General features: G+C 30.6%; 2 protein-coding genes across 3 annotated transcripts in view; both read right to left on the reverse strand.

Moving 5' to 3' along the window:
• Positions 1-351: 351 nt before the first annotated feature.
• Positions 352-5,618, reverse strand: Rift (Riboflavin transporter). Of its 2 annotated transcripts, none has more exons than XM_088230017.1 (3): positions 5,280-5,618; positions 2,682-3,894; positions 352-1,043 (listed from the first exon to the last, which is right to left on the reverse strand). In XM_088230017.1, the coding sequence occupies exons 2-3, from the start codon at positions 3,834-3,836 to the stop codon at positions 828-830; spliced, it is 1,371 nt and encodes a 456-aa protein (XP_088086143.1). In that variant the 5' UTR covers positions 3,837-3,894; positions 5,280-5,618; the 3' UTR covers positions 352-827. The 2 variants fall into 2 exon arrangements, with proteins under 2 accessions (XP_088086143.1, XP_088086144.1); XM_088230018.1 differs by having other exon boundaries at positions 5,472-5,611.
• A 10,661-nt stretch (positions 5,619-16,279) lies between these two features.
• Positions 16,280-16,675, reverse strand: part of LOC148279400 (uncharacterized) — a 249,363-nt gene continuing 248,967 nt past the window's right edge. The window contains exon 14 of the mRNA XM_088230023.1: positions 16,280-16,448. Coding sequence (XP_088086149.1) covers positions 16,363-16,448 — 86 coding nt within the window. The 3' untranslated portion in view covers positions 16,280-16,362. The remainder of the gene's footprint in view (positions 16,449-16,675) is intronic.

The raw sequence follows: 16,675 nt of genomic DNA on the forward strand, positions 1-16,675 counted from the left end.
GGTATGTTTTTAATATGCAAACTCGTTCCTTATACTTATAGCGTACTTAACATAGTATTAATAATCCAGATAAATGTTTTACCTAAAAAAAAATACCAATATACTGAGAAGTTTTTTGGTCTCTTAATTGCTTTTAGAACATCACAAGAGTTTTTTGTACATAGTATGTATTGTTATTGTGAAGATTCTTCAAACTGACGACAAAATGAAGTTAATTTTGTAGACCTATATATTAAATTATGAACTTACAAGTGTAAATCAAACACAAATTTCGCTCATATTACTATGGTTTTTGGTGACAGCCCGTTTTTTCTTATTATTTTAAAAATCCTCTCATAAGGTGAACAATTGTTTATTTTTTTATCAAATGGGTGGTCAATTTTTAGCACTGAAAATCATTTACTAATCGAGAATACATGGATGTTTTTGTTCTACTAATATATTAGTTTACTTTTGATTTAATCAAACTTCAAAACCAAGTGAAGTTTGTTACTAAGACCTTCGCTGGACATTGTAGATTGAATTGACAAGATGGGCCTTTCTGAAACTTCTGATGATGAAACATTCATACACATTCTATGTGAATGAACCACTGGTCAAGGTATGTGAAAAAGATTGCCTCTACCATTAGGTTATTAAGCCAAGCTTAGAAGATAATATTTTGCAACAGATGTGAGAGTATTCACTTTCCACTGAGTAGCCCAATTCTCTAAGGACTTAAGGAATGTGATAATCGACTTACGGGGAAAGACCCTTACTAATAAAAGTAAGAATAAGAGAGATGACTCAAAATTTGTGTATGATTTCAACTTACAAGTTAATTAAAATTATGTTTTCTGAGTAAAAGATTGACACACATCACTTGCGACAAAAATATTGGTGTAATTAACTAGAAAGAAAGAGACTAGGGAGCCAATAGCTGACCCCGCTTGAGAAGCTCCACCACAGTAGAACATCCAAGAGCCACCAACAGACCGGAATATAGTAGAAATGCATAGCTTGATGTAACTCACTAAGCCTACGACAACTATCCACACCAACACCTAAAAAAACAATAGTTTTAATAATGTATTAATGTTAAGTTTACAATATTATATAGAACCTTAGAGTAATAACCTAATTCGCCCATACGGAAAAAAACCATTCTATGATTACTGACCACAAAGTCAGCTACAGATTACAGCAATACAACGGAATGAAGGTACATGGGTTGAGAATTGGAATCGGAAACCGAAACCGTCCATTACACATTTGTTGTGTTAAAACGAAACTAAAACCGAACCAAAAATTTGGTACGCTTTTGTTCTATGCAATAGAGCTTAAGGGCTTCACTAGAGAATTATTCGTCTGGGTATAGAACACAATATTTTTCACATTAATCATATTTATTATATTACTGCTTACATTATCACAGTGTGTATCTCAAAAATAGTTTTTTGTATTTCTGTTATATTGTGATTTAGATTAATTTTTGAATTTCTCAAGATTAAATGTAAATATTTCTGTGTGAATTTTTTATTATTATAATGTAGGCGGCAATACATACATGAAGCATGAAGGATATACATCTAAAAATGAGGAATATAGTTTTTTGTTATTTTATACACAAAAAATACATTATACAAAATGTACACTTCACAGAAATTCAACATAAAAAGTGCTTATTAATTTCTCTACTATTAGGAATTCAGGAAACTGAAAAGAATACTTTACAAAACAGAAACCCCTGTTTTATGTTATTTATGATTTTGATTGATTTTATTTCTGTAATATTGTTTACATATTTTCTCTAGTTATTCATCCTAAGTGTTTCAAAAGATAACGCACAGTATAAACATAAATATAAAGTTGAGTGGTTTTAATTTTTTAAAAATTTGTAATAGACCACCATCAAACTAAGCCAAAAAAAAATATGTATATTTTTATGCATCATTTTATCAGAGCTATGATTTTTAAACATTTTGAAATTACTCTGCCAGTTTAAAGTTAAGTTTTAGTCAGAGAGTTCTGCTGATTAGTGAGTTGGCTTCCCGGAAACTGGAAATTTATTACAACACTCTATAATTGGTTGGTTTGGACGAACTTGTGACTCAGTTAATTTTTATTGAAATCATTTTTATTGATTTTTTCATACATTTTTTAGATACTTCCCCATACAGTTAAATGCTCTAATTTTTACCATATGTAAGAAAACATTTTTATATCCAATTTCCCGTAGCACTGAACTTCTTCATTCGTATTAACATATTCAATGAAAACTATTATAATATGATCCCATAACTTAGTATGCCTTTCCAACATTGTTATTACACTTCCTAAACCTTCGTAGTAATTTGCATACAAAGATAATATCATGTTTGTATACTCTTGTGGTTAATAAAGATAAGCAATCTTAATTTAAAATCAGTTTTCTCAAAGTATCATTTCAGCTTTTCAATATTAATAATAATTGAGTAGGATGCTGATCATTAAACCTATATATTATTGGAAATCTTATGAAAAATCATTTAAAAAATACTGAAAATAAGAATGACACTCAAGAGGATTTAATTTGAAAAATAAAAAGCACTTTTCCAGTTTTTTTCTCGAAATTTTGATATAAAATACAGAAACAAAGCGATTTTTTTTAAACCTTAGGATGTTAAAATCTTGTATGAAAAAAAATCTGCAAATTAACTTACCACAATTACAACTCCAGATACAGCATCATGTAAAGGTGGCGTTGGACTCATAACACTAGTAGAAACAACATATGCAATGAAGATGGCACAAATGGATGACAGGATAGATATTGAACGGTTCGTTGTGTGTGGAAGAAATGCAGCCAAGAAGCAAGCTATTGGATTAGCCATACTACTGAGGGTTGCTGCTAAATGGTACGCAGTGTTTCCATAAGGTAAACAAGAGTATGATTGGATGCTGGGAAATACTCCGTTACTAAAAGCACATATTGTAGACATCAGAATAAGTAGTGATATTGACCTGAGTGGAATATTGTTCTGTTTTGGCGTTTCTACATAAGCGATGCTTATCGTTTCAAAATATTTTATATCATCTGATTTCTCAGCAGACGCATTAGAAATATTTATTTTTTCTGTTACTTTGTTTAATTCGTTATCATCCGATGCAACTCTTTCTCGCAGACAAACATTGAGTTTGTTTAATAAAATAAAAGCGATAAGGCTTAAAATCATTGCAAAAGCTATAAAACCAAAATAGTAACTCGTACTAAATAATGGTTCCTTGTAAATTTTTTCTGTAGTAATATTCCCATCTGGTTTTTCAATTGTAATACATTCTGGATTACCCCCAACGCCTTGAATAAGAGCCACAATACTAGGCAGAAATCCACTCAAACCTTCTCCAATTAAATATGTGATCAGGTAAATTTCCTTAAAGTGTCTCATAAATGGAAAAAACAATACAGAACTGGTGCATCCGACAATTGCTGTTAAGAAAACTAGGCACAGAAACACGGTGCTATGAGCGTTTCCATTAATATATGTAATGTAATCATAAAAAAATGAGAGCAAGACGGCCGATAAAGCACCGATTACCAGCACAGCATAAATGCAATAAACATCATTAAGTTTATTTGGCCAAAACCTCCGGAAAAGAGCGTATGTAAGTGGTCCAAGATTCGCTAATTGGACCGCAACTGACATGTAAGATGGCAGATCCCATCCCTCAGGAGCAGTTTCTACCAACAATGGTAGCTGGACAAACATTCCATTTATTCCAACCCATGTTCCAATTCCAAATAATATGATTAATATATCAACTACAATCTTTCTGTCCCGGAAACATGTTTGACATTTTATCAGAGCGTTCTTCATGTTGTTACTTTACCAAAATTATATTTAATAGTAGTCAGCAGTATTTACTCAACACCATCTGTAATGAGAAAATAATAAATGCGTTATTAAAAACAATTCAATAAGCAGTTATTAACCACATTTTAATACAGGAGCAAATGATTTTTCTAAGCAAAAAATACAGCACACCGCAATTTTTACATGAATATTCATTAACGATGTTGGAAACTAAAATTTCAGAATCTTACAAAACACCGCGCATTATTAAAAAAAAAAAAATATTTATCAAAACGAAAAGACTATCTTAATGTAATATGTGTGAGTGGTATAAACAAAATAATACATGTACTTATGATACTTCAGATTGTGCCCATGAGCCGGTAAAGTAACTACATCCACAAAAAAACCAAATGTAATTAGGAGTGAATTGTTAAAAAATGTAAATTAATTCATTGTGTCCATTATCTATGCATGCCTTTTTTTGTTTGGTCTATTAAAATAAAAAAGTACTAACTATACAAATAAATCACCTAAACAATTAAAGCACCACTTATTATTATCACAAAAAGATTATCAATATATTAACCATAATGATGCATAACTAAAATCGAGTAAATACCTGAATAAAGCTGTGTGCTGATAACATTACAAAGTACAAACATAATTACGCTCTACAGTATTATCAAAAACCTATGACTAACTTAATAAAACTTGCACACTAGAAGAGTGAATGCATTTGATATTATGCAAATCTATCAATTTATGAAATAATTACTGTTTCAACAATGTTTGAGTATGCCTGAATTTGCTTGCAGACTGGCTGGATTTCCTCCCTAGAGAGTCTAGAGAGTTATTCATATTTAAATTTATTTCAACAGAGAGGGAAATCATTTTTTACTTCACAAAAGTCAACAGATGGAAGAGTTGAGGAAATGTGGATGTTCAAACATGGACAGAATGGTGAATGTTACACAGTGTGTAAAGTGGCCACTTAAACAGCTAAATGACAGGTCATAAGCCCTGTTAATGCTTAGACTTCCATATTCCCTTCTCAAAAATGTTTTTCCTCTCTGTTGAAATAAATTTTAATTACTGTTTGATTTAACTGATTTTTGTGAAAAAATAATGTGATTGAATCTGGTTTAAATTATTGGCAGAGCCAAATAAACTTGGATGTTTTAGTTTCAAAACCAGGTTACGTATATAACATATACTTGCTTATCCAGAAAGAATTCAAGTGCTATTGCTTAGTGTAACTAATATAGGTAATATAAAAAAAAATGAAATGTCCAAGAACCAATGGTTCATTTCGTAAGTTACGGATTTAGCAATAAAAATGTAAGTAATGTTATATCGAGTATATCAGGATCAATGTACAGAAGAAACTTGATTTCGTTACGTCATGAAATTAAACTAAAATCTGATAATTATTAAAGCCGACCGATGTTAATATTAATTACTTACCTCAGATTTATGAAGTTGCTAAATTTATTCCGAAATTAATATCTTAATGTTCATCGTGCAAACGAATTTCAAAGGAAACAGATAAAACCGTACAAGTTTAAGTAATAACTTTTGTTTAAAATGATAATTATAAACGTGATTTGGAAACACAAATATGTTGATAGTTTAATTGATTGAAGCGTCAAGACTTACAGAAGGAATAACTTGTGAATTAAATCGTAAAAAAGTGGGAACTAAATAACACGAGACAAACACGAAGATATCACTAAGATTATTTCATGATAATTTAATTGAGCAAACCATGAACAAACTGTCAAGTCAAAGTCGAAACGTCAAAGTAACCATAGATAAATTTTACACTTTTCCGACAGCTGTTCTATTTATCTAGTCATAATATGTAAACATTTGCATTTTATGACGCAGCTTGGAGTAATTAAAAGAGTACCTACTTTAATGGGCGTTTGCCAGCGATTCAATCACGGGGGAAATAAATCAATGGTGATTAAATGGGGTAATTTGTTATTGTGATGACGGCGAGGTTAAGAAAAAAATTAAGATGAGATTAGAATATCTCGGAGGTTGTAAAATCAACTTCCGCGTTCGCGCGCATGAATAGACGGAAGCTGTCCGTCTCTTTGTTAACTAAGAGGAAGCGGGAACATTCGCCTACCGGAAACTTGAGATTAAATGAAAGATCGCGCCATGTATTTTCCCTTTTTTAATTCCCCGTAATTATAATACTATTCTAATAAAAACTAAATGAATTTAATGCCAAAATAAAAAACTAAAAAAACGGAAATCTACCGTGAAAACGTGTAAATTAGAAGATAATTTTAGAGCTTAAATGTTTTAAGTACCTATGATAATTGATCTAGACATGAAAAATGACTTCGGACTAATTACAAAAACATGAGGTACTTCTTGCAAACCCAAAAACTGATACAATACTTTACCTACTTTAACTTTTTTTAAACTGAAATTTTTTACTATTATCAGTCAAGCTTTTATACGTAAGCAGTGATGACATAAGCATGCTTATGTCAAGAAACAGTAGAGAAATAATAAATTTATTTTCGTACATTACCAACTTTGTCGTACTCATGTAGAGGTTGCCATGTTTGCAACAATGCCGATAATTAAAAGTCAAGTCTTACAAATTAAGTCCTTTTTTAACTACAAATGATTAAAATTATTGTAAAAAATCGTATTATGATTAAGTTTTTAATTGATATCTAACTTTTTTAAATTTTGGATTTTGCCGGGTTTGCAAGTAGTACCCTCACATGGAAAAAATGAATTTACTTACATAGGTATGGTCTTTTCACTAACGCAGTTCGCGATTGTCACTCTTCACTTATATATTTCTAACACAATATTACCGGTGGTTTCACTATGAGGAGAGTTGACGGATGATGGTTGGTGACAAATCTTTAGTGACGACAGCCAGCTAGAAGACTGGGCGGCCGTGTTTGTGGGCACACGCACTAGCGGTGCAGGAACTGGCATTCCTTGGAGGAAAATGGATGTCCTAGATGTGGAGGGACCTTCACGGCTAGAGGGTGGCCTCAGATGACCCCCGTGGATCAGCAGATTCCACAAGGTTTGTTATGCAGCGCGGCTGGCTAGATTGTCCGTGTCGAGAAGGCGTTTGACACCATTCACTTTCACTTCACTCTACTTTGACTCCCTTATCCAACTCACTTTTCCAATTCTCTTGTTTCGACTGCCTTCCTACTAAGTTCCTTTTTACTAAGTCTAGTAGGATTTTCCCCCTTGCTATGTATGCGTCAATTGAGACTCGGGGCATTAGCATTAGCCTACATACTCGATTCATATGTAAAGTAATGTAAACAGAATTATTCCATTTCAAAAACATATTAAAGAAACGAAATGTAAAAAAGGTCCGCCAATGAGAGAGCGCGCTACAAGTTAGTCTGGGACAGCCCGACCCCTTTTTGCTTTCTCCTGTGGCTTAAACATGCTGTCTCGTACCATGTCCGACCGCAACAGGGCACAAATGAATAAATAAAACCCGTCTGATTTTTTTATAAATTAAGTATGTTTATACATTGATTGATTTATATCAAGACTAATCGTGTTTTTATTAAACTACGCCCTCTCCGCCTCGACTCCGCCGCCTGCCCTTTTTGGAGGATATCATCGTCGCCCCAGCCTGAGAAGTCTATCTCATCCGAGATAGCGGGAATAGCAGCTGCAGAGCCACCCCTATATACCGTTTCATTATATACACGGCGAGGTGTCGTGCATACCATCCAAGCAGTTCTCTAATTATTGATTGGCCATAATGGAATGAATAACCGTAAATAGCGAAACCATTTTAATAAAAGTAATGTTTTTTTGGGGTTGACCTAGGATTGATGACTATAGAAAGAGTTTTTAATAGGCAAAATTGACCTTGCAGACGTGTGTTCGGGTAAAATTTTACTATCGACACATTTTTAGCAACCTCGCAATCTTTGTGATCATTTATAATCTCGTTTGTCATTTTTTACTTCAAGTAGTTAATATTTTTTTGAAAATCAAATATACAGGAAGATGTAGGGTAGACAAGTGAAACTCACAATTTATTTTACACACTTTATTTCAATTTATAGTTAAGATACACCGAATTTCATAGAAAAAGCATACAGTAAGACAAATCGTATATTAAACCGTGTATCAATGTAATTGATTGTAAATATAATATAGTTTAAAATTTGTGTGTCAAATGACACATTTATCAAAAATAAAATAAAAAGTAGCATATTTTTCCACTGCGGCAAAAGTTTTCTATAAAATTCGGGAGAGTATAATATTTATAAGCGATAGAATAATTTTGTCAGTCGGAACACAGATATCGAAGGCACACATAGATGTGTATGACATTCTCAAAACAGAAGATGGTTCAAAAATCTCATAAAAAATAGAGCAAATATCTGCTTCTCCTTCCTACAATTTTAGCAATAGTAACTGTAATCTAAGTAAATGTACATTGGCATTTTGAGATTGTGTAATTGACTTCACAGGTGATATAAATTTAGTAGGTATGCATGTTTTAAAATTAACTATCTCGGGTAGTATTTTGACTGTGTTAAAAGCATCAGCGTTGAATCAAAAAGCCACATTTTAATACAAAATAGATGCGTGTTATAATAGGTATATTTCTAATGTATATAACATTACAGCTACTTCAATTATGATATGACTAGTATGTGTGATATATTGTGTCCAACTATAAAATCTTAGGTAGGTACTCTAATGAGGTTTAAGGATGCGAAATGTAAAGAGATTCTACGAATGGATTATTCACAATTATGTTTATTATACAGATATGTAATTTTAGTGCACTATGTCTAGAGTGAATAAATATTTCGTAAATTAATTAAATGGTACAACATCAATTTTATATAATTTTAAATAGAATATCACAACAAATGTAAGCATTTTTAGCAAATAAATACTCCACATTTTTATCTAATCTCACTTGGAGATATTGATCCAATTTCACCAACTCAAAAAAACAATAATTAATTACTAATTACAGCTGCCGGCGTTTACAAAAACATCCTCTAGCATAAACGAGTAATATAATATACTAAAATAAATAAAACAACTTTGTTTTTAACCACTATTTTTTTTTTCCATTGACCGGTTTTAAAGCAAACAAGCTTCTTCATAAAGGTTTACGTAACTAATGAATTGATTCCTTTTTTATTTTTATCATGTTCACTAAATACTACACGTGGACTCAATAGATCAAGTCATTTTTTCCTTACATGGGTGGTAATTTGATATCAGTATTTTCGAAGTTAGACAGGAGAGAACTTAAAGAAATATTGTTTATTTGGTTATTAATTATTGTTTTCTTATTATGAATCGCTTTTTTAATTTCTAAGATTTCTAAATTGTCTAATTTTTATATTTTATTTTCAACATGAAGTACTTTTAATCCAGTGTCTTTATTAAAGTAATGATTATTTTCCATCAGATGATTTGCGAATTCAGAAAAATTATTATTATTTAAGTATCTTAAGTGTTCTTTTACTCTAATATTAACGTTTCTTTTAGTTCTTCCAATGTAAATTGAATCGGTGTCGGTAGAAAAAAAATTGTGGTTAAAACCAAATTTGTTTTATTTATAATGAATAACCACAAAGTTAGTGCTTCAAATATGAACTTTATAACATAATATACAATCAGTTTTTTTATTTGTTAATTTTCATGTCAATGTTTTAAAATTCAGAAGTCTATTTTTACAATGGCGTCAAGTCCTCAAAAAGTTTTTTATACACTTTTAGGGCTTATTTATTCCATTTAAACTGTTCATGTACGGATTGTTTTAAACGTACAAACACATAATACGGTTTAATACTAAAATGTACTTGCACGTTTTGGAAATTTGTTTTTTTTAAAGGGTTGAAAAACTTAGCTGCAAAATGGCAAAATCTTATAAATATTTTTATATACAATGTGATAATTTGATTAAATCCTAAAATATGAGAGAATACGTTTTCCAACAAAATCTTAAATAACAGTAATAAACTTTTCTAAATGATCTATTTCTTCTATTTATCCGAAAATAACTACTTCTACAAATATAAGCTTTTAATCGGTTTGCGTGTTTATGTATTTAGCGATTAAAAAATTAAATACATGCTTATCAAACTTGTTTGTTGAATTAGCAAAAATAAGTATCAAATTAAAGTTCATTGTGCCTGAAATTAAAAAAAAAAAAAAAATATCCATTATAAAATGGTGGGCAAAGTTCAATTTTAAACACATTAAAACTCAAACAAAAGAATGTGTTTTAATCAATTCGTAAAAAAAATTGTCATTAATATTCTAAAAGTATAAGTGCACATAAGTTTTTATGACCCTTAATTGATAAATTGTTTATATAAGTAATTAAATGTTATTTGATTTCACAATAATATTATCCGACCAAAAACAGGTTAAAAAGGTTTAGAATCTTCATATAAATTTTAATTAACAATTCATCTGCTGGCAACGATAATAAAATATAATGAAAAATCATATTATAACTATTTAAGCTGCAGCTGCCCCTTTTTCTGTTCCCTGGATAAAATTATATTATAATTCACAAGCCAGAAATTTCTAGTAAATTTTATTATTAAAATATCTTTACTTTCTCTGTACAAAGCTAATGTATTAAAAACATTTTACAGGCGTATTACTTTGAAAAATACCTACCAGGTTTATTTAAACACTAGAAGATATTAATTATGTCTATTGAAATGCTAGAAATTATAAATTAAATGAAAAAAATTATGTATCTACTTCATTTAAAAAGATACTACTTACGAAATTCGTCTTATACCTATATCAAAATATATATTTTCATTTATTAAACACGCCACATCCGACATTCATATAAGTGGATGAACAAACAATTAAATAGTTATAAATGAAAAAATAAATCAATTAAACAGCGTTTGATACGGTATATTAAATTTAATATCTAGTACCAAAATTTTTCAGTTTCAAGTTTAATACTTTGCAAAAATTAAAATGTCTGTTGGACGTAAGAAAACCAAATATATATTTTTTAAATCATAGAAATAAAACACCATTGTAACTTAAGTGAACAAATTTGGAATAACCGAAAGGTATGAAGTATTTGTATCACTCTTATCTCAAAAATAAATTACAGTAAACTTCCATCAATAATTTAAGACAGACCTAAGTGTTCTTGATCTTTATTTAGTATAATGAGGAGGTGGCATTGTTTCAAAAAACAAGTACTGAGATTATTTAAATCGATCCATATTAAAAGGGCACTAGTCACACTTTTAGTGATTTCGACATTTTTATATAGGATTATTTTATATACAGGGTGTTCATTAAACCCTGTCACATCCGAAACCACGATGGTCAGTATGAGCAAGAAAACATATTGGCACATAAAAATATGTTTTTAGAATTAATAAAATTTAAAAAAATAAAATATCAAAAAAGCTAATGGTTGCTTACTTCTTTACAGGGAAGAAGCGAGGATAGGGAGGAGGGAATTTGATACTGCGCCGCGCTCCCCGCACTTATCCCCTGCAGAAGTAAGCAGCCATTTGTTTTTTTATTTATTATATTTTAAAATTTTTTCTTAATTCTAAATATTGTTTTAAATATGCTAATATGTCTTCTTGCCCATACTGATCATCGTGGTTTCGGATATGACAGGGTTTAAAGAACACCCTGTATACATATATATTAGTCCTTATTCAATATCTAACAAAAAGGCTCTAATCTAACGAATAAATTGTAGAACATTGTTACAGCGATTTTGGTTCCATGTTAAAAGAACACCAGTCCATTAAAAAGTTGCTTTTTACCATGGAATTAGAATAAAACATTTTATTTAGTGGCAATACTTTATGAGTGTCCTGGCAATACGACAGCGGTCGTTTTTACTGAAAAAATAATAAAACATGAAAAAAAATTTTTTTTTTTTTTATTAGTAAAATATTTAGATGCTAAAGGGGAATGAGCCTAGATTTCATAAAAAAATATAATAAAAAACTTACCAACAAAATATATTTTTTAATAAACTTTTATTTCAGAATTTCGTATTTATACCAAATTATTATTTAAAAATATGACAAGTTCCTTAAAAAAAAATTAAGAGACAGTTTTTATCAATTTTCTCAAACTTTGAGTCTATGGACTTGTGCCCCTTTAACATGGATCAATTCATTTGTTTATTCATGCATTTTTCGTTTCTTAATTTTTTGGCTTAAGAATGAAAAATATACTAAGAAATTAAAAAAGTTATAGTGGTTTTTGTATGTATATATCATTCGATAAAATAGCCGATTATTTCAAGACATCTGCTTTTTTAAAAATTCTGTTTTTTAGTATTCATTTCGTTCTTAATTTTCTTAACATGTATTATGTCACTTACTAGTACGCACTTTACTTAAACAAAGGTACTTACTTCGATCGTATATTTAGGTGAATAATATAAACGCTTTCAATCTGTATAAATTTTAGGCAGACTTTTGAACTTGGACCAAATACTCGAGTAGATACTTTTATAACTTTAATATTTTATTTAGTAAAACGCACTACCTAAGCATCAAGCTGCCATTTGTTACGAAACAGCTTAAATCCAAAAGAATCATTTATGAACTGATTTCGTGATGCAGCGTTTTATATACGTTTACAGGGTTGTTTTTGTTCAAGTCAAATATCTTTCATAATTTAAGTATTTTATTTGATGTATCCGTTTCGATCAAGCAGTCATGGAGCTGCTAGCTGACACTGATCAAAAACAAATCGCTGGTCCAGAAGAAAAAATATACACAAATCAAAATATCATGTAAATCTGCAATATTGAATATTTTTTAGAAAAATACATTGAATAATACGCTGTTTTACATACTAGGTGCTTAAGAATTTCAATTAATTTGTTTATAATTTGTTTGTGGTTTGTTATCATATAACAAGGAATATATATTCGATTTCTAGATGAAGTGATTTAAAAAAGATTAATTGTTTTTCGCAATTCTAATAAAATAAATTTACGCTATTTGTATTTTTGTTATGCCTTACAAGGACAAAATATGTAGATATATATATATATATATATATATATACATATAAAAACACCTATACATGTACACGGTTTTTCAGGACCAGACCGCTAAACTTCAGAGAAACATTCCTCATGGAAAGCTTTGAAAAAAATCCTGGTAAAAAATTCTGAGAAGTCATTTAAAAAAAAATGTAATGTCAGAATGTAGTAAATCTTTAATTTCTCGGACAAGCAGTCCTTCCGTAAACCCCTACCACTCTCCTACCCAGCAGTTTCCCTTGTCCGCGTCTGGTGCGTTTCGCTTTGTTGGTCAAATACGTTTTTATCGCAATTTTTTTTTGTTAAGGAGGGGTAGGGGCTTGTGGAAGGGATGCTGGTCTAAAAAACAAAGATTTACTGCATTTTGAGATTTTTTTTTAAAATGACTTTTTGGAAAAAATTACCATGAGGAATGTTCAAGTTCTGGCCTTGAAAAACCGTGTTAATGTAAATATAAAAGATGCAATGATTAGGAGGATTTATTAAAAAAAAAATAGGCAACGAATGAATCACGTGAACTACAGTAATATGTTTTTCAAAACTCATCCCTATAAAGTATGTAAATAGAGGTAATCAATTCTAATATAATCTTGCATGAATGCATAGCCAAAGCATGAAATTTTGACAACATCCCACGCTTTCCTAATACTACTTTAACAATTTAAACCCATATCACAGTCAAAGTGGGTGACTCCGCATTTCAATCATTCCCAAATGAATACTTTAAAATTCAATGCTATCAAACCTCTTACCTTAAAATAAAAACGAAATCTCTATTTTGAAACTAATGTTCATTGCATCGACTACAAATCAAATGAGTATTTTTTTAAAGTAATAAAATCAATTATTTTTTATTGAATCTACGTCTACATGTCAAAAGCTTATGATATAGGCAAAGCTTATCTATACTAACTAGGTACAATGTGCTTATAAATTATTACTAAGTATAAAATCAATTTCAAAATAACGGTTCTTTGTTATACATTTAATTGAAAAAAAATATCATAGACAAAATAGTGTTTTAAAATGAGAAAATTTGATTAATTTTTGTGTTTTATATAGTTTTATATGATGTTAACAAAAAATTAGAATAGTTCTTAATTCAATGGATGTAAACAATAATTAATGTATATTTCTTGTGCTGTGCATATAATATTTTATTCATGTGAGAATGCCAGTTTAAAAATGATTTAAATATGAGATCTATGAGATCACGCGTTTATCTACAAAGTACCAAAAACATACATAGTTTAGATATAAAGGCTATTTTAATCTATATACATGCTTAAAATCTAATCAGCGTTCACATTTAATGAAGTGAAGCATAATACTTTAAAAGGGAATTATTTAATTTAGGGAATGAAATATTTGCTTGCTTACAATGTTAAAAGCGTAGCGTAGTATTTTATAGTACATCATGTTACAGTAATTGTATGTAGTTACAGTATATATAATTTATTTTTTATGACACATCTATCAGTTTTATAGAAGTAGGGTTCTAGTTTTAAATCACAAGACTGAAAGAAAGAGCAGAACAAAGGTTAGGTTAGTTGGTCCCAGTAAGAAAATAGAAATACACTAAAATTCTGGATAATATTTAGTTTTTTAGCATTATTTTCAAAATTTACAAGATAAACAGTCATTTAGTAATACTAGAAAATCACTTATTCAAAATAACTTATATTCTAAAAATACAGACTGTAATATTTTTACAAAGTTTTATTTTTAATAATGCATGATAAATAGAGCCGTGGACCTTTACAACAATTTATGTTTATTTAGTGCGCATAGAATATTTGCAGGATCTATGCAGAACAATGAAAAGAGTATATTTAAAGAAATAGAAAAGTAATAAATTATGCGTTATTTATGTACAATGATATGAATTTTTCGGCAAGTTATGGTAAATGGAATTATCGTTATAATTAATCATACTGATCTGATTTACTACTTAATTAATAAGTTTTTCAAGCATCAATGACCGATTTGTAATCTCCAAAATTATGATGAACAGAAAATTACATTCATAATTGAATATGAAAACAAAAAATGCTGCGTATGATTATATATTCACAGGTAGGTTTATGAATACATTAGCGTTTAATAGTCTTAGAATTTGATGAAATATTAACATACTCGAAGCTTAAGTTGAAAGAAAAAATGAGCACTATTACGCCTATGTTTAATCTCCAATCTATTCTTAATTCTGTAATTTTTATCACGACTATTTAAGGAATGAATTAAATGTATGAAAAGTAATTACAAGGTTAAATTTTAATATAAAATGATAAAATAATGATGTGTTTATTGTAAGTATAAAATTAAAATATTGTCTAAAATTTGAACTTGTGAAACTTGTAAATCCCAAACTGACTTTTTTTCAGGGGAGGGCAAAAACAGTTTTCACTTTAGTGGCGAATTGTAGAGAACTTTTTCTGATATGTAAAATAATGCAACACTGTACGGGTAAATAATGCAACATGTTGAATTCTAAATAGAAAACGTGAAAATACAGTTTTTGACCATTTATGAATTTACGAGTTTTACAAATTAGGGTAAAAATGTGCTTTGTTAAAAACTGAACGATGAAAAGGCTTCGGGAATTTTCGAAAAGATTCTGTGCCGTAAGCGCAAAAAACATGCATTCGATATAACATAAGCAATGTCAGTAATCTTAAGCTAAAAACAAAAGCGAGAATCGCTTTATGTTTCTTTGATAAAAAATGAGCTTAGCAAAGTAGCGATTGCTCACAGGACGGCAAACGATTATTTATCTGATTTGGGGCATTTTTTAAATAACACGAAATGGAAAACTACATTGATAAGTTTTCGAAGTAAGTCGCATTGATTCTATTTAAGCAGTGAAATTTGTGTTGCAATAAAAAGGTTACGATTTACAATAAAGTAATAAATTTAAACACAAATTTTAAACACATCAAGAAAGCCGAGTTTTTTGAAGGTTTGAGGAGACGTCAAAAAGTTAAAAATAAGTTTGTGCCTAGTAATGATAAATACTTATATCATATAATGTATAATATTAATTTGAAAATAATATGTGATCCCGCCGCAATTTAAGTCTTGTTAGTACGGTTTCGTAATTATTTTTTAAAAGTCTGTAGACACTTCCATTCGACAAGTGGAAAAATACGTTTCAAGAAAACCGAGTACCGTAACATTCAGGACAAAATGAAGCTTCGCAATGTTGCATTGCAAAACATATAAGAAAGATGTGATTCCGTCGCAGTTGATGTTTTGTCAGGGCGGTTTCCGTTCCCTTGACAGGAGACCCCCGAGGGCGCAGACCAGCACGGCTATGAACTCCCAGATGGACGCTCTGGGGAGCGCATGCTCGGATTGGGGGCTGGACTCGAGAGCCGGCTCCGGGGGCAGCTGCGCGGGCTGGGCGGGCCGGGGCACCGCCAGGGCCGTAGGCCGGGGAGCCACCAGGGCCAGGGGCCGGGGCGCCCCCAGGGCTGCGGGCCGGGGGGCCGCGGCTCAGGCGTAGTCCGTCTCCGTGGAGAGGCTCCTCTCGCCCAGGGAGCACCGCTCCTCGCCGCAGCAATGCTCCTCGTCAGGATGTCCTGTGGAGAGGGCGCAGGTTTATATGGACATATTGACCAAATATTTAGGATAGTACCTTACTGAATGTAAACCTTCAACCCTTTGGGTGTATATTCAAATATACGCGAAAGATAAGATTTATTTACAAGTTCATTTTTTTAATTACTGGTATACCTAAGTACGTCTGTTTTTTTCTGTATTTGTTGGTAGTTTGCATTTCACAGAAAAAATAGTTACTTATTAGTTT

This window comes from Micrasema longulum, unplaced genomic scaffold (genome assembly GCF_059751315.1).
Source record: "Micrasema longulum isolate JH-2025_06_02 unplaced genomic scaffold, ASM5975131v1 h1tg000725l, whole genome shotgun sequence".
In the NCBI taxonomy this organism is placed as follows: domain Eukaryota; kingdom Metazoa; phylum Arthropoda; class Insecta; order Trichoptera; family Brachycentridae; genus Micrasema; species Micrasema longulum.